We start from the raw sequence: 19738 nt of genomic DNA on the forward strand, positions 1-19738 counted from the left end.
TCTCCACTACACACGGCCACACACACACTAACTTCAAAGGCTTTCACGTGAATCGGAAGAGGAAAAATGCAGCAAGTTCCCCGTTTCTCCGCCAATGTTATTCGCATTTCAAATTGTTTTTCGTGCGTGAAACACGAAAAGACACGCCTTAATCTTTCTTTACTCATTGTTCATACCATATTATGTGTTTTATACATTTTTGCATGAAAAATATGATACTCTTCCAATTATTTTCGTTTTTATGGCATATACTTGTTAAAACTTTGATTTTAATGCTTTTAAATCCATGTTTATGTTGCACAAATGGGCTGCCATGATAGGGCTATGGGAAGGGACGTTTTTCAGCATGATCAAGGGTCCATAGAGGCTTGGCTAAGGGCTGGACAAGAAGGGTAAAAATGTTGAACGAAAATTTGGGTTGTGGAGAAACTAGGGCACGACTTTAGGGTTCTTGAAGGGTGCGGCCGCTAGCTATGTTTGGGGCGTGTCCAGAGGCCCCTGTGGGTCAAGTGATGGTCCTAGACAGGTTGAGGGAAGTCTGGTGCGAAAGCTAGGGCTGAAACATGAGAAGGGTGTCGTGCAAGACTTAGGTTTATGGGTTGAGGGCTGTGGTCGTGCGTGTGATGTAGGTGGTACGAATTTGGTCGGGCATTACGTTTTAAATCTTGAGAGGAGATCCAGACAGCTGCGTTGCCAAGATCTTACTAATAAGATTCGAAGCTTCAAAGAATTCGGCATGCATAGCAATAAAGTTAGAAGACATTTCAATGTTATTCAAGTGCTAAATTATGAAGAGGATGTCAAATCAAGACCCCGGACCCGAGAGCTCCGTGCTAGGGCAGCAAAACTTCGCGTCGAGCACGTGCCTGGCGCCCGAGTGGCAAAATGTCGCGCCTAAGCGCCACACTTACTGTACAAGATGGCGAGTTCCAGAACCCTACGCGCCCGAGAGGTAAAATCTTACCGCCCGAGCGAGCCAGTCTAGAATACTCTGCGCTCGAGCGGTAGAATCTCGAGTTCGAGCACGCGGCGGGAAAAACCTAATTAGAGTCCTAGTTAATTATGTAACTTATCTTTTGATATCTTTTAGATTTGTAAACAATCACCGATTTTATTCATTGTAAACAATGAATCTTGAGTTTTAATCATATTTTATGAGTTTTTATCTCAAATTTAAAGCTTGGCTTTGCATACACCTTTGTGTGTTTCTCAAATCAAATTTATAAAAGTTTAATACTTTGTGGAGTTTGTCGATTGTTCTTCACTCGGATTGTCAAAGACGAGTTCTTTGAAGGTTCGTTTGAGATCGATTGTTATCATCATTAATATTTGTTGCTAAGTTATTCGTGATTTAGAGGTGAATATTATAACAATTGCTTGTTTCAAAAAGATTGGGACAACACGCCGTTCTTTGTTTCGTCGAATCGGGGGCGTGACTCTGTTTTTGAGCGCTATTGCTTTTCGTGATTGAAGAATCGCATCATTTGAATATATGTTTAAAAGGAATAAAATTTTCATTTCATATTCATTGCATGAGCTATGTGATATTGAGGAGTATTGTAATGGTTTGATAATTGACATAATGCATGATTATATGTGTTGGTTGCATATGAAACGACATGTTAAGTGTGATTGTGATACATGTATTACATATGGGAGAATGACAAGTCGACTGTATTCCTATGTCATGCATCGGTTATATTTTATTCCTAGTGAGCTATAGTTGTACACTTGAAAGTCTGGTATAATTGATGATTAGGTCTAAGAAGAGGATGGACTTAATTTTTATGATGCTTAATAAAATATTATCATTATCATTTCAGAAGAAAGAAACGGAAGAGGGAAGAAGAAAGGAAGGAGGAAAAGAGAAGAAAATAGAAGAAAAATCTATACCCCTTTCCGAAAAATTCCAATAAATAACCAACTATTCACCTTATATCTTAAAACAATATAGCAATGGAGGTGATGTAAAAGGAGCGATCAAGAACAAGAAAATCAAACCAAGATTTTCCAAAAAACGGCAACGGAATCCCGTTTCAAGCTAGGTACTTTTCGCTCATCTTTCTTATAGCTACACACCAAACTAGAGGTTGACTTGAACACAAAAGTTATACCTCTTGTTGCATAGATAAGGTACATACCGTCCGTCGTCCCAAAATATTGACGGAACTAACATTTTCGGAATGCCGGAGTACATTAGTTCTTCATAAAACGATATTTAAATCTGGTATTGATCGGATAGGAATTTAAAAATACTTTCAACATAAGAATTAAAGATGTTACAAAGTTATATAAGCTGGAAAAATCCGGCCGCGCGTGGTCGCCAGAAGGCCAATCACGCGTCGGAACGGTACACGCGCCGACATATCGCCGTTTTTTCGGTGGCCGAACCTTCCTTGTGATATTTCCAACTTTTTGGCGAACTTTCGTAATGTTTAGAGATATTTTCTAATTAATATGAATTTTGCGAACTTAAGTAAAATCAACCGGGTTAAATTTTGAACAAAAATAATCTGGAAATGATCCACTATTACTTAAAAATCTAACATATAAATATCATTCATAATATATTTTTAGGACTTGCTCCAACAATTCGATTTACTAATCAAGCCTAAACTGTAAGTGATCATATGAAGAAATTCCTATTCATTCTTCTATTAAAGCCTTTGGCGTTTGGCCTTCCAATTTGAATAGCATTTATTTAATGTTCAAATATCATTCACAGTTCATTTCGATTACTGATATATTTTCTTGCATATTTATGAATGGATTGATATATCATTAATGAATGGAGTCATGGATAACGGATTTCGGCCTGGAAATTGCGTCCACTGGACAACGTGGCTTCGGCCCGGAAAGTGAGTCCAATGAACAACGGGTCAAAAGTTCCGGGTATATGGTTCATCTGAACAACGCGCACCGAATATTTCGGTCCGGAGAATGGTTCACCCGGCTCGTAAAATGATCTTATAAGTGCTCAATTAGAGCCACCAATGTTAATTTATATAATTTTCATTTATCTATTAATCTTAGTAATTTTAACATTTCTTAGCATTCATAACATCTAATTTGTTATGCATATTACTTAATGCCTAATTATTATGAAGCGGTATTTTACTTTGTTTAAAGCTAAATGCTAATTTAAACTCACTAAGTCCTCAAAGACTTAACTCTCTGTTTCTTTTCGTCTATTATAATTTCCAGACACAGTAACCCTAGAATTGGAACATGAGGAAAATAACTGTAGCTGAAATAAGAGCATTTGAAAGTTGTGATGATCTGTTTATAAATAAATGTTTAACTTCCACTGTAAAATAATTGTATATATTTGAAATAAGAATGTAAATATTTGTATATAATCTTTTAATAATAGTAGAAAATATTTAAATTTTTATCTACAATATTTTTTTCCCTAAGCAGTTCAATAAAGAAATATTGTAAAAAATGTGGCACTTAGTAAGGGAATAATTATGAATTCCTAAATTGGGCGTCACAAAGGTGGTATCAGAGCCAAGTTTCTTAGAGTCTAAAAACAAGAGCCAAAGGTTTATTATAATGTCATACGTTAATCTTTATGTTTCCCTCATAACTGCAATGTCTCTTTTCAGGATGACGGAGATTAGTGGGACATCAAGAAATAAAAAAACTATAATCATCAAACAAATGGAGGAAAAAATAACAAAATTAATCAAAGAAAACTCGGATTTGAAATGCCTAGTAAATATGTATCGGGAACATTTTGAAACCTTTGAAACAACTGAAACATTTCATGGATTTATCGAAGAACGGATGAGGGCTGATAATCTAGCATATCAGGGAGAATTCGGGTAATGTACTATATGAAAGAGACCGCACTCTTATATATTTACTAGATATGCATGAATTCTATGACCGATGTTTGATTAATTTCTTAAAAAGAGTATCACACCCTTCGATCTACATTGACCACTTAATCATGCATGGGCGTGAACTGGTTTATCAATCTATCCAAGGAATAGAATCTGGTGTTATCAATCCATCTTACACAAATCTAGATAATCAGACCACAGCTCCTCCCATCACTAACACATTCGAAACCGGAGGTAGTAGCTTGACTAAAAATATTCCACAGTACGTACCAGCCCCTTTTGTAGAATATCCTGGAGTCATGAACACAACAATAGATCAAAACCCATGTATGATAAAAGATTATCTGTTGCAGTCACCGGAATTTGTGGGGACCCGGCTCTAACTCAATTGTATTTGGGATTAATTGGATCTTTGCTAGAAAATTTGGGTCAAAATTTTACTTTTAATATCAAAAAAAATTGTATATAAATCATACATCAGTAATATCTCTATTTTATTTCAACAAACGTAGGTACATGTCTTGTTCCATTACAGTAATACAACTAGCTAGTGTTTATAACACATTACATATCAAATGTAAAACTACTAATTTATCTTCTACGCCCGAATTCACCACGCTATCCAATCTCAGTCACGCTCTCCTTGACCCTGATTATGTCCCACCTGTTGTCATGCACACATACAGACACAACAACAGCCGGATACTCCGGTGAGAACAATCCCAGTATAAAACATATATACATGCATGTCATGCAATAATATAAAATTATAATACATGAATCGACATATATGACACATTAGTGAAGACAGATAAAACATATTTGACTCTTATTCTTTGACTTCGACTTATATCTAAGTCTAGGGATCCCGGTGTGAATAAGGCATAACAAGTCTCCCACCTACTATCCCAATCGAGGCTGGCGGTACGTCTTATTCCTAGACTTCGGCCCTGTCTGTATCGAATATCTACAATCGGAGTCGATCTTCTCCTATGCCTCGATACTACCAAACGTCTAGAAACTTGGCATATCTGCCAATGACTCTCCTATCTCAATGCTTTTATATAAATCAATATAAAGCACAAACATAGCAATGTATAGAAATCTAGTATGTGGTTTGTGGGAAACTCAAACCGGATCTGATTCGAGTTATATTTCCCCATTCAAACATTGAATTATACCTTTCTTGTCTTAATCTCGGTTGAACAAGTCGAAATTTTGAAATCTCGATATCAAATCTATCAATACCAATCTGAAAAAACATATATAGCATGTACCATATCAATCTCCAACTCAAGGTAGGATATGTGTGCGGATCAATATGAAATTTCATTAACTTTCGACGGCATAACGGCGTAGTCTCTATATACCGATAATACCAACACGAGAATTATATCATCAGCTCATAACCATCACAATCTATACATCATAATCTCAAAATCTGCATATTCTCAATTCAACACATGCTGGAAAATGAAACGATAGCATATGATACCCGTTCTTTGATCCGTTTTCGATTCTACGATGTATATTATCTCGAGAATACATTGTAGAACTCAAATCATAATTTCCCTAACATCTCAATTTTAAAACATGCTAAAATGTAGTAATACTTACATCCTTTTGTAGCTTGTATCAAGAGGAGTACGGAACCGAAGTCAGATCGAAATTCGGGTGGTTAGATCTTTTACAAGCTAATTTCTTAGCTAAGAACATTCTTGAGGCTTTCATGGAGGTTTTGTCTCGTTCCTGTATGTGCAAGGGTGAAGAAATGAAGACTCAGTACTTATATTGCATGGCAAGGGACACATGGCTTATTTTTCAAGTTGCACGTCTCACCGCGGGTGCGCTCGCCTGCACCGCGAGTGCGCTGAGCACACTGGATCACATCCAACAATTCAGAAGACACGACCGTGGGTGCGCTAGGTCTTGTACTGCGTGTGCGCTGACTCTACTGTACCAACACCGCGGGTGCGATCATGTTTCTGGTGCGGTTGCGGTGTCTCTTTGCCACTAAACTCAACTTGCAACGTCGCTTCTTCCTGTCTGTTCTTCCATTCCCTTATTCATAATACATGACAACTCAAAATTATCAAACTAAAATCTCGGGTATTACATTTCTCCCCCTCTTAAATATGAGTTCGTCCTCGAACTCGCAGGCAATCAATCATAGCATGCAAAAGAAGCAATATAATCAAAAGCTGAATAAATACTCACGTCATGGAAATAACTCTGGATATCTCTGTCTCATTTCTGATTCTGTCTCCCAAGTCGCTTCTTCAGTGCCATGATGATTCCATTGGACTTTCACTAGCGGAATAGTCTTCGTTCTGAGCTGTTTTTCTTTCCAATCAAGAATCTGAGTTGGCTGTTCAATATAACTCAAAGTGTCATCAAGCTCGGCTTCATCAGGCTGAATGACATGAGAAACATCAGGCATATATCTATGCAGCATCGATACATGAAAGACATCATGTATCCCAGATAGAGAAGGAGGAAGAGCAAGTCTATATGAACGATCACCAATCTTCTCAAGAATCTCGTATGGACCGATGTATCTAGGAGAAAACTTCCCACGTTTACCAAATCTGACAATCCCTCTGAAAGGAGAATCTTCAAAAATACTCTGTCTCCTTGTTCAAACACTAATGGTCTACGTCTAACATTCGCATACTTGGCTTGTCTTACCTGAGCTGTCTTCATTCTCGTCTGAATTAGTTTCACTTTCTCAGTCATCTCTCAGATCATATCAGCCCCCAGTTCTGGTACTTCTGATATAACATCCCAATACAGAGGAGATCTGCACTTTTTGCCGTATAATGCTTCAAACGGTGCCATCTCGATGCTCGTCTGATAGCTGTTGTTGTACGAGAATTCACAAAGAGGTGGTGAATCTTGCCAACTAGTGCCAAAATCTAGCACTACAGCTCTCAGCATATCCTCTAATGTCTGGATAGTCTGTTCTGACTGTCCATCGGTCTGAGGATGATATGCAGTACTCAGGTGCAATGGCGTACCTAAAACCTGCTGCAAACTGTGCCAGAAATGTGAAGTGAATCGGGGATCACGATCTGATACGATAGATTTCGGCACACCATGCAATCTGACCACTTCTCTGACATAGATATCTGCCATCTGATCATGTCGGTACGTCATTCTATACGGAATAAAGCATGCTGATTCGGTCAATCTGTCAATCATGACCCAAATCGCATCACAGCCCCGGGATGATCGTGGTAACTACGTAACAAAATCCATGGAAATGTGATCCCATTTCCATTCAGGAATAGATAAATTTTGAAGTAAACCTCCGGGTTTCTTCCTCTTGGCCTTCACCTGTTGGCAATTCAAACACTTAGATACAAACTCTGTAATGTCTGATTTCATCTGTTTCCACCAAAACTGTGTCTTTATATCGTTGTACATCTTTCTGCCGCCAGGATGAATACTGAACCGACTACGGTGCGCTTCTGACAATATTTGTTGTTTCAAATCTGAAACATCTGGCACTACAAGACCGTTATTCACATATAAAACATGATCAAGTACCTGATACTCTGACTGATGTCCTGATCTAACCATCTCAATCGACTTCTGAACATTCTGATCATTTTTTTGTGCTTCTTTAATGCGAACAATCAAATCTGGTTCCACTTGAATCGTAGCAAGTCGTAATGGTCTACTATCTGTATCGAATACTAATCCAGAAAAAAAACAATTTTCAATCAACTTCGAAACACCTATCGTCGACAAGGATAGAGCACATACCTTTTGACTCAAGGCATCCGCTGCTACATTAGACTTCCCTGGATAGTACTTAATTTCACAGTCAAAATCTTTCAGTAAATCTAGCCATCTACGCTGTCTCATATTCAACTCTGACTTTGAAAACAGGTATTTCAAGCTCTTGTGATCAGAATAGATTTCAAACTTTTCGCCATAGAGATAGTTTCGCCATATCTTCAGTGCAAATACAATAGCCGCAAATTCAAGATCATGAATTGGGTAACAAGTCTCGTGTGGCTTCAACTGTCTCTAGGTATAAGCAATGACATGTCCTCGCTGTATCAGAACACATCCTAGCCCTCTGTGAGATGCATCACAATATACAACGAAAACACCAGTACATGAAGGAATAGTCAGCACTGGAGCACTGGTTAATCTTTTCTTCAATTCTAGAAAACTGGACTCACAAGCTTCTGACCAAATAAACGGAGCATACTTCTGAGTTAGCTGTGTAATCGGCTTTGCAATACTGGAAAAATCTCTGATAAATCGCCAGGTAATAGCCTGCCAGACCCATAAAACTGCGTATCTCTGGCACAGAGGTCGGTCTAGGCCAACTGATCACTACCTCGACTTTGCTCGGGTCAACAGATATAACGTCTCCAGATATGATATGCCCCAAAAACACAACCTGTCTCAACCAGAACTCGTATTTCGATAATTTAGCGTATAATTTTTCTGTTCTCAAAATTCTCAGCACAGTTCTCAAATGTTCGGCATGCTCATTCATGTTCTTGGAATATACCAAAAAATCATCAATAAAAACAATAACAAAATCATCCAGATATTTCTGAAAGACACGGTTCATCAGTCCCATGAACACAGCTGGAGCATTCATTAACCCAAAAGGCATGACAACAAACTCATAATGTCCATACCTGGTTCGGAATGCTGTCTTCGGTATGTCTGCATCTCTGACACGGATTTGGTGATATCCAGATCGTAGATCGATCTTGGAATAGACAGAAGATCCCTGCAACTGATCAAATAAATCGTCGATACGAGGCAAAGGATATTTGTTCTTCACCGTTGCTTTGTTTAGTTGGCGGTAATCAATGCACAATCTCATCGAACCATCTTTCTTGCGAACAAATAGCACTGGTGCGCCCCCCAAAGAGATACAATCGGTCTGATATAACCTTTGGCCAGTAAATCTTCGAGATGTTCTTTCAATTCTTTCAATTCAATAGGTGCCATTCTATAGGAAGCTCGAGATATAGGAACGGTACCTGGTATAAGATCAATGCTAAAATCTACCTCTCGGACTGGAGATAATCTTGGAATCTCGTCTGGGAATACATCAGCAAATTCGCATACTACTGGGAGATCTGTCAGTGCTGGGCTCGATTTCCGTAGATCTACTGAATAGACAAAGAACCCCTCTGCTCCTTTCTATGAAAATCGTGTCATCGTCAAAACAGATACTAATGGAATCCAAGATCTGGAACCCTTACCGTAAAATTTCCACTCGTCAGCCATCTCTGGTCTGAACCTGACAATCTTCTAGAAACAATCTACAGTGGCTCGGTACTTGGTTAACATATCGATACCGACAATGCAATCAAAATCAGACAACCCAAGCACAATGCAATCTAAGTCAATCTCGTGACCTTCGAACTGTAGCATACAATGTCTAACCGAAGTCACGGATATAAGACCACTTCCCAACGGGGAAGAAACAGACACTACCATATTTAATGATTCGACAGGCAATGAATGTAATAATGCAAAACGCTCTGATATGAATGTATGAGATGCACCCGTATCAAGCAATACATAGGTAGGATAACCGCAAAGAAAATAGTTACCTGCGACAACATCGTCTGGTGCATCTTGGGCCTGCTCCTCTGTCAATGCAAACACCTGAGTTTGCTGTCTAGAAGACTGGCTCACTGTCTGGCTACCTCTGGCTCGGGGCTGGGTCTGTGGAGGTGTTGGCTGAAAAGAATGGACAGATGATGCTTGCTCTCAGGCTGAGGTACTGATACAGATGATCCTGCACCTTGGAATCTCTGTGAACCTCTCTGTGGACAGACTTTGGCGAAATGTCCCTGCTGTCTGCACATGTTGCATCGACCCATCACACCCTGACACTGCTCGATGGCATGTCTGCCTCCACAAGAACTGCAATATACTCCTATATACTCTGTACTCTGGCCAGAACCCTTCTGCCGTGACCCACTGGAGCTCCACGAACTGCTCCCTCATCTTTTGAACTGTTTGCCTTTCACTTTTAACTGGTCTTTCCTCCCACTACTACTACCACCACTCTCAAATCTGGGAGGGGGTTGAACTGAAATTTGTGGCGGTCTCGGAGTCGGAGCAGCATACGAAAGTCCTCGTTGCTTAATCAGACCCGCTTCCGCTCTGTTGGCTCTGTTCAAGGCATCTGCAAAATTGTTGGGTCTGCCGGTATTCACCAAGGTAAAGATATCCGGATTCAAGCCATTGATAAACTGATCTGCAACGGCCTCGTCACTCTCTGCGACGTGAGGAGCAAATCAGAGCAATGTCGAAAACTTTGCCACATATTCCTCGATATTCAGATGTTCCTGTTTTAGATTGGCAAACTCGGCACCTTTATCCTTTCTATAGGATACGGGAAAGAAGCGTTGATAGAACTCTGTTTTAAAAACCTTCCAAGTGATCTCTGTGCCACGATGCTCCAATGCTCTTTTTGTGGTAAACCACCAGTTCTTTGCGACTTCATGCAGTTGATGCCCAATTAACTTCACTCGGCGTTCATCGGTATATTCAAGAGATTCAAATAACATCTCAATGTCATCTAACCAGCTTTCGCAATCCATAGCGCTCTCAGTACCTTTCAATGTCGGCGGTTTGAAGGATTGAAACCGTTTCAATAGTGTCTCCATCGGTGTTGCAGTAACATCCATCGGATCATTAGAAGTACTACCTTGTTCAGGTACCGGACGTACAGGCACTGTTGCTCTTCGAGAAGGCATATCTGATTATCAAACGGATTAGTACACAATCTATACAATCTGTCTCAATCCTCCTCTGATCATATAACTCTGATCCAGATTCGGTTCTGATTCATCTTTGCAAATACATGATGTAATCAACTCAGATAACAATACAATATGTAATACTGAAGCAATAAATCATGCTAGCACAATAAAAGCAAGGAAGAAAATTCGATCTATCCCCGGTAACTCGCTTCTAGTTCAGCCTAAAGGATCTATTGCTCTGATACCACCTGTTGTGGGGACCCTGGGCTCTAACTCAATTGTCTTTGGGATGAATTGGATCTTTGCTAGAAAATGTGGGTCAAAATTTTGCTTTTAATATCAAAAACAATTGTATATAAATCATACATCAGTAATATCTATATTTTATTTCAACAAACGTAGGTACATGTCTTGTTCCATTACAGTAATACAACTAGCTAGTGTTTATAACACATTCCATATCAAATGTAAAACTACTAGTTTATCTTCTACGCCCGAAGTCACCACGCTACCCAACCTCAGTCACGCTCTCCTTGACCCTGATTATGTCCCATATGTTGTCATGCACACATACAGACACAACAACAGCCGGATACTCCGGTGAGAACAATCCCAATATAAAACATGTATACATGCATTTCATGCAATAATATAAAATCATAATACATGAATCGACATATATGACACATTAGTGAAAACAGATAAAACATCTTGGACTCTTATTCTTTGACTCGACTTATATCTAAGTCTAGAGATCCCGGTGTGAATAAGACGTAACAAGTCTCCCACCTACTCTCCCAATCAAGGTGATGGTACATCTTATTCCTAGACTTCGGCCCTGTCTGTATCGAATATCTACAATCGGAGTCGATCTTCTCCTATGCCTCGATACTACCAAACGTCTAGAAACTTGGCATATCTGCCAATGACTCTCCTATCTCAATGCTTGTATATAAATCAATATAAAGCACAAACATAGCAAGGTATAGAAATCTAGTATGTGGTTTGTGGGAAACCCAAACCGGATCTGATTCGAGTTATATTTCCCCATTCAAACATTGAATTATACCTTTCTTGTCGTAATATCGGTTGAACAAGTCGAAATCTTGAAATCTCGATATCAAATCTATCAATACCAATATGAAATAACATATATAGCATGTACCATATCAATCTCCAACTCAAGGTAGGATATGTGTGTAGATCAATATGAAATTTCAATAACTCTCGACGGCATAACGACGTAGTCTCTATATACCGACAATACCAACACGAGAATTATATCATCAGATCATAACCATCACAATCTATACATCATAATCTCAAAATCTTCATATTCTCAATTCAACACATGCTGGAAAATGAAACGATAGCATATGATACCCGTTCTTTGATCCGTTTTCGATTCTACGATGTATATTATCTCGAGAATACATTGTAGAACTCAAATCATAATTTCCCTAACATCTCAATTTTAAAACATGCTAAAATGTAGTAATACTTACATCCTTTTGTAGCTTGTATCAAGAGGAGTACGGAACCGAAGTCAGATCGAAATTCGGGTGGTTAGATCTTGTACAAGCTAATTTCTAAGCTAAGAACATTCTTGAGGCTTTCATGGAGGTTTTGTCTCGTTCCTGTATGTGCAAGGGTGAAGAAATGAAGACTCAGCACTTATATTGCATGGCAAGGGACACATGGCTTATTTTTCAAGTTGCACGTCTCACCGTGGGTGCGCTCGCTCTGCACCGCGAGTGCGCTGAGCACACTGGATCACATCCAACAATTCATAAGACACGACCGCGGGTGCGCTAGGTCTTGTATTGCGGGTGCACTGACTCTACTGTACCAACACCGCGGGTGCGATCATGTTTCTGGTGCGGTTGCGGTGTCTCTTTGCCACTAAACTCAACTTGCAACGTCGCTTTTCCCTGTTTGTTCTTCCATTCCCTTATTCATAATACATGACAACTCAAAATTATCAAACTAAAATCTCGGGTATTACAGAATTTGAATTTCTTCCTGACCTCATGTGGGAAAACTTTGTATTCGGAGTAGATGAACTTGTTCCAATGACTATCTTACCTAAAAGTGAAAATGTTAATGAGCCTAGTTATGAACCGGACCCAGTTGAACCACATACATCACTGCCGAATACGGATCAAAATGTTACCATGGGAACCACAGGCACAAATGAAGGCACGAGCCATACAATTTTTATAGATCTCTCAGATGACGAGATATGAAGAAAATGAATATTTGGCACTAGTAGATAACTAGTATTAATAATCATCATCTTTTGTAGGTATGATAATTATCAAATTCATCGATTTTTGTAGGCATGATATATGACCCAGTTTTCTAGTTCTGTTTCTATTATGCTTGGTTATTGTAAATATTTGAAACATGTCTTGTTTATAAACAAAACCGACTGTTTACCCTATGACATAACTATGTACATTTATGATATATATATATATATATAAATATAGTGCAAGATATGTTCATATTTGATATTTATGTGTTTAAAATGACGTCTTCACAAAATAGTACTCAATCTAGAATAAGACAAGAAATTCTCCCTCAAGATGACCACAACTCGGCAACTAGTGAAAATTCTAGAAGCGCTCAACACAATCCCCCCCAAGAACAAAACGTACAAAATATGTTTGAAATAATGCATAGCTCAAGAACATCACATTGAGGCAAATGATCGAGCTCTTGAGAGATTTTTGAGATTCAAAACCGCCAAAGTTTGAAGGAAAACCAGATGCGTATCAAGCAGAATCTTGGCTAAGTAAAATCATCAAAATATTCTCTATTCTCAATTATTCTGAAGAACAAAAGGTGAATTTTTCCACTTACTTATTTGAAGAAGCAGCTCACAACTGGTGGCGTACGGTGGAACATAAGTGTACAAAGAATCACACCCCAAAAACGTGGGAAAATTTCTGCAAGAATTCGAAGGTAAATATACAACTCAAGTTATATTAAATACCCGAGAACGTGAATTTATGGATTTAGTCCAAGGTGACATGACCGTAGCTCAATATGAGGCAGAATTCCACCGTCTTATACATTATGCACCACACTACATGGAAGATGAGGTAAGAAAAAGAAAAAAATTTGTTCAAGGATTAAATCTAGATATTCGTTGGGCAACATTGTCCACAGAAGTTGCCAGTTATGTTTATGTTGTCAATCAAGCTCTACGAGTAGAAGAAGACATCAAGGCACTTCTTAAAAAAGAAAAAGAAGAAAAGAAAATCAGGAAGCCCAACCTTTTTGAAGATAACAATCGCAAAAGAAAATTTGAAAAAAGAACACAACCAATCAGGCAAGGAGAAGCTGTCAAAAGAAAAGTTCCAAGAAACAACAAAAAGTGTGGATATTGCGGATTACCAAATCATGAAGAAGAAAAGTGTTGGAGAAAGGTGGGAAATGTCTTATTTGCGGAAGTGAGCAACACTGTATTCAAGATTGTCCAAAAAGAACGCAGAAGACTCAACCCACAACAAAGCGAAAGATACCTGCTCGAGCCTATGCCCTCTTAGGAAACAAAGAGGAGGAAGTTGACCCCACTGTAGTCGTAGAAGGTATTGTTACCATATTATCCAGTTCTGCAAAAACTTTATTTGATCCAAGAGCTACTCATTCTTTTATCTCAAAAGTTTTTGTACATAAAGTACCCCTGTTATCTGAGCAGCTACCATATAGCTTCGAAATTAGCTCACCTTTAGGGACAACAATGATTACTGACATCATTTACAAAAACCGTCACTTAAACTCTCAAGAAAAATAATATCTAGCAGATTTGATTGAATTACCTATCAAGAATTATGGTATTATTGTTGGAATGAACTGGTTATTTAGACACCAAGCCCAACTCAATTGCTACACAAAAGAAGTTTATATTCAAACTTCTCATCCAATCATTTCCAAAGCTAACCATACCATGGGAATAGTATCAACAGCAGAAGCTAAGGCTATACTAAAAGACAACGGACAAGGATTTCTAGCTTATTTGATAAATAAGCCAAAGGATCAACTCAAGATCTCAGAAATCTCAGTTGTACAAGAATTTCCAGATGTTTTTCTTGAAGAAATCAATACTTTACCTACTCAGAGAGACGTAGAATTTTCCATTGATCTAATACCTGGAGCACAACCCATATCTAAAACTCCATACCGAATGGCACCTTCAGAGTTAAAAGAATTAAAACTTCAATTACAAGAGCTCGTGGACAAGAAATACATCCGGCCTAGTACATCTCCATGGGGTGCTCCTGTATTATTTGTCAAAAAGAAATATGGAACCCTAAGGATGTGCATTGATTATCGAGAACTTAACAATATTACCATAAAAAACAAATATCATCTACCACATATCGAAGAATTATTTGATGTCTTACAAGGGTCTCAAGTATATTCAAAACTTGATTTGCAACAAGGATATTACCAATTGAGAATTAAGGAGGATGACATCTCCAAAACGGTTTTTAATACCCGTTATGGACAATATGAGTCTGTGGTAATGTCATTCGGATTAACCAACGCTCTTGCAGCTTTCATGTATATGATGCATCGAATATTTCAACCATTCTTGGACAAATTCGTTGTCATATTCATAGATGATATTTTGATATTTTCAAGAAGTCATGAGGAACATGCTCAACATCTACGATTGATTCTCAAAATTTTGAAAGAACATCAATTGTATGTTAAATTCAGTAAGTGTGAATTTTGGCTAGTAAAAGTGTCATTTCTTGGCCACTTTATCTCTAAGAAAGGACTGGAAGTAGATCCTGCAAAAATAGAAGCAATATCTCGCTGGAAACAACCAATCAACATCATAGAAATTAGAAGTTTTCTCGGCCTAGCAGGATACTACCGAAGATTCATTAAAGATTTTGCGAAAATTTCTGTTCCCCTGACAGGCTGACACAGCTAACTCGCAAAGACAACCCTTTCTTGTGGAATGATGAGAGTGAGAAATTTTTTGCAAATTAAAAGAAATTCTTACTAGTGCACCTGTATTAGCTTTACAAGAAGGGACAGAAGGATTTGTGGTTCACACAGATGCCTCAAAAGAAGGCTTTGGATGTGTATTAATGCAAAACGATAAATTTATTGCATATGCCTCTAGAAAATTAAAGAATCACGAGTTAATTATCTCACTCATGATCTGTAATTAGGAGCAATAGTGTTTGCATTAGCAAAATGGAGACATTACTTGTACAGTTCCACTTTTGATATTTATACAGACCGCAAAAGCTTTAAGTATTTATTTACTCAAAAAGAGCTGAACATGAGGCAAAGAAGATGGATTGAATTTTTGGAATATTACGATTGTTCAATTCTTTATCAATCAGGTAAAGCTAATGTAGTGGCTGATGCTTTAAGTAGAAAGATTAGCATGGCTTGTTTGGAAATGAAAGAATAAGAGAATGGTTACACATCCATTCACATGGGCACTTGGGCAGATTGAGAATCGAACCTGAATTTCATACCAGAATTAAGAAAAATCAAGAATTGGGCCAAGAAGTTTCAAAACTCTGTACTGATACAAATTTCGTCACCAATTCACAAGGAATACTATTCTATCATGACCGTATTTGTGTGCTTAGCTCAATGAAAAAGGAAATAATGGAAAAATCACATCAATCTCGGATCAGCATTCATCCATGAGGATCTAAGATGTACCAAGAGATTAAAAAACACTTCTGGTGGAAAGGAATGAAACGAGATATTGCAGATTTCATTTCACAATGCCTATCTTGCCAAATGATAAAGGATGAACATCAAATACCAGCAGGTCTTTTGCAACCACTTCCTATACCAGAATGGAAATGGGATCAAATAACTATGGACTTTGTGACCGGATTACCCCATCTCCCAGGAGGTTTTAATAGCATATGAGTGATCGTTGATTTCTTAACCAAGTCAGCACATTTCATACCCATAAGTCACAAATATGGGGTGGAAAAACTGGCTGAACTCTATCAGAAGGAAATTATACGGTTACATTGTATCCCCAAGTACCATAGTATCTGATAGAGATCCGAAGTTTACGTCAAGATTATGGACAAAACTTCAAGAATGCCTTGGTACTAAATTAAATTTTATCACAACAACACATCTGCAAACTGATGGTCAGTCTGAACGAACCATTCAAATATTCGAAGACATGCTTCGCGCATGTGTGCTGGATTTTGGGGCAAACTGGGGAAAACATTTGCCTCTAGTTGAATTTTCATACAACAATAGTTATCAATCCTCAATAAAAATGGCACCATATGAAGCATTATATGGAAGAAAATGTCGCTCTCCTCTTAACTGGGATATGGATGAATGGAGAGGCATAAAGAATGGACAAGAACGAGCAATGAGGCCTAACATTATACAAGAAGCTATTGACAAAATGCAACTTATCAAGCAACGGATACAAACAGCTCAAAGTCAACAGAAGAGTTATGCAGATAAGAAGCGGAAAGATTTGAAATTTGAAGTCCGAGATTATGTATTACTAAAAGTATCACCAATAAAAGGAATCAAGCGTACTGGAAAGAAGGGAAAGTTGCATCCTCGATTTGTGGGACCCTTTGAAGTTATAGAACGAATAGGCACTGTGGCTTATCGTCTATCTCTACCCAAAAAATATCTATGGTATACATAATGTATTCCACGTATCACAATTAAGGAAATGCAAAGTAGACTCATCCCAATTGATTGCCCACCAACAGATAGATCTGGAAGAAAATCTAGCATATGAAATACAACCTGTGAAAATTTTGAACCAAAGAATAAAGGAACTTCGTGGTCGACCAATTCAGTTGATAAAAGTGTTATGGAAAAACGACAACATTGAAGAAGCAAAGTGAGAAACAGATAAAGATATGAGATGTCAATATCCGCATTTATTCCAATAACTCTTAAACCTGGGGACCAGATTTTTAAAAGAGAGGATGTTGTGACACCCCAAACACAAAGGTGCATAAATGCATTAGTATGACTAAATTTTATTATTTTTATTTTTTAACCACACTATTTTTCGGTACAAATTTTATTTGTCCAAAGTATCTAGAAATATCTTAAAATACATCACAATACAATTAAAAATTTATCAAGTACCATGAGGTTCTCATTCCAAAACCAAATACCCAAAATATAATAAAATATTATAATTAAGCTCAATATATATATGTTAAGTAATTAAGTACAATAATCATTAAGTTCAATGTAAGATAATTTATGATTAGTTTCAATACATAGGTTTAATGTAATATAATAATTAAGATTCAAAGTATATAAGAATATTAAGTTTTGGATAGACATAATCTTTTCTATTTAATAAATAATAAAATTAATATAGATAAATATGAATTCACGGCTATATATAGCTGAACTCTTTTCTCATTTTCAATTCACCGAGAAGAAAGAAACGGGAGAGAAAAGAAGAAAGGAAGGAGGAAAAGAGAGAAGAAAAATCTATACCCCTTTCCGAAAAATTCCAATAAATCACCAACTATTCACCTCATGTCTTAAAGCAATATAGCACTGGAGGTGATGTAAAAGGAGCGATCAAGAACAAGAAAATCAAACCAAGATATTCTGAAAACGGCAACGGAATCTCGTTTCAAGCTAGGTACTTTTTGTTCATCTTTCTTATAGCTATACACCAAACTAGAGGTTGACTTGAACACAAAAGTTGTACCTCTTGTTGCATAGATAAGGCACATACCGTTCGTCGTCCCAAAATATTGACGGATCTAACATTTTCGGAATGCCAGAGTACATTAGTTATTCATAAAACGATATTTAAATCTGGTATTGATCGGATAGGAATTTGAAAATACTTTCAACATAAGAATTAAAGATCTTACAAAGTTACATAAGCTGAAAAAACCGGCCGGGCGTGGCCGCCGGAAGGCCTATCACGTGTCGGAACGGTCGGTGCATGTACCTCACGCGCCGCCGTATCGCCGTTTTTTCGGTGGCCGAACCTTCTTGGTGATGTTTCCAACTTTTTGGCCAACTTTCGTAATGTTTAGAGATATTTTCTAATTAATATGAATTTTGCGAACTTAAGTAAAATCAACCGGGTTAAATTTTGAACAAAAATAATTTGGATATGATTAGCTATTATTAAAAACTTTAACATATAAATATCGTTCATAATATATTTTTAGGACTTGCTCCAACAATTCGAATTACTAATCAAGCATACACTGTAATTTATCAGGTGAGAAAATTACTATTCATTCTTCTATTAAAGCCTTGGGCGTTTGGCCTGGAAATTTCAATAACATTTATTTAATGTTCAAATATCATTCACAATTCATTTCGATTAATGATATATTTTCTTGAATATTTATGAATGGATTGATATATCATTAATGAATTGAGTCATGGACAACGGATTTTGGTCCGGAAATTGTGTCCACTGGACAACGAAGCTTCGGCCCGGAAAGTGAGTCTAATGGACAACGGGTCAAAAGTCCCGGGTATATGGTTCATCTGAACAACGCGCACCGAATATTTCGGTCCGAAGAATGGTTCACTCGACTCGTAAAATGATCTTATAAGTGCTCAATTAGATCCACCAATGTTAATTTATGAAATTTTCTTTTATCTATTATTCTTAGTAATTTTAACATTTCTTAACATTCATAACATCTAATTTGTTATGCCTATTACTTCATGCCTAATTATTATGAAGCGCTATTTTAACTTATTTAAAAGCTATATAATAATTTAAACTCACTAAGTCCTCAAAGACTTAACCCTCTGTTTCTTTTCTTCTATTGTAATTCCAGACACAGGAACCCCATAATTGGAACATGAGGAAAATAACTGAAGCTGAAATAAGAGTATTTGAAAGTTGTGATGATCTGTTTATAAATAAATGTTAAGTTTTGCTATAAAATAATTGTACATATTTGAAATAATAATGTAAATATTTGTATATAATCTTTTAATAATAGTAGAAAATATTTAAATTTTTATCTACAATATTTTTTTTCTAATGGTAAAAATAAAGATAACAGTTCAATAAATAAATATTGTAGAAATGTGGCATTTAATAAGGAAATAATTATGAATTCTTAAACCGGACGTCACATAGCTACTACAATA

The 19738-nt window shown here is 37.3% G+C and overlaps 2 protein-coding genes across 2 annotated transcripts in view; one reads left to right on the forward strand and one right to left on the reverse strand.

Moving 5' to 3' along the window:
• The window catches only part of LOC140822964 (periodic tryptophan protein 2-like), a 97575-nt gene that overhangs the window by 61212 nt on the left and 16625 nt on the right, over positions 1 to 19738 (reverse strand). The window lies entirely within an intron of this gene.
• LOC140824110 (uncharacterized) lies at positions 16890 to 17484 on the forward strand. Its single transcript, XM_073185710.1, has 2 exons — positions 16890 to 17231; positions 17347 to 17484. Exons 1-2 carry the CDS (start codon positions 16890 to 16892, stop codon positions 17482 to 17484), a joined length of 480 nt encoding a protein of 159 aa, XP_073041811.1.

The sequence above is a fragment of the Primulina eburnea genome, chromosome 2 (genome assembly GCF_022965805.1).
Source record: "Primulina eburnea isolate SZY01 chromosome 2, ASM2296580v1, whole genome shotgun sequence".
NCBI classification, from domain to species: Eukaryota; Viridiplantae; Streptophyta; class Magnoliopsida; order Lamiales; family Gesneriaceae; genus Primulina; species Primulina eburnea.

Coding starts and splice junctions, on each gene's coding strand:
- LOC140824110 (XM_073185710.1), top strand. CDS start 16,890: ATGGCACCATATGAAGCATTATATGGAAGAAAATGTCGCTCTCCTCTT. Junction 17,232..17,346: donor TTATAGAACGAATAGGCACT/GTGGCTTATCGT, acceptor GCCCACCAACAG/ATAGATCTGGAAGAAAATCT.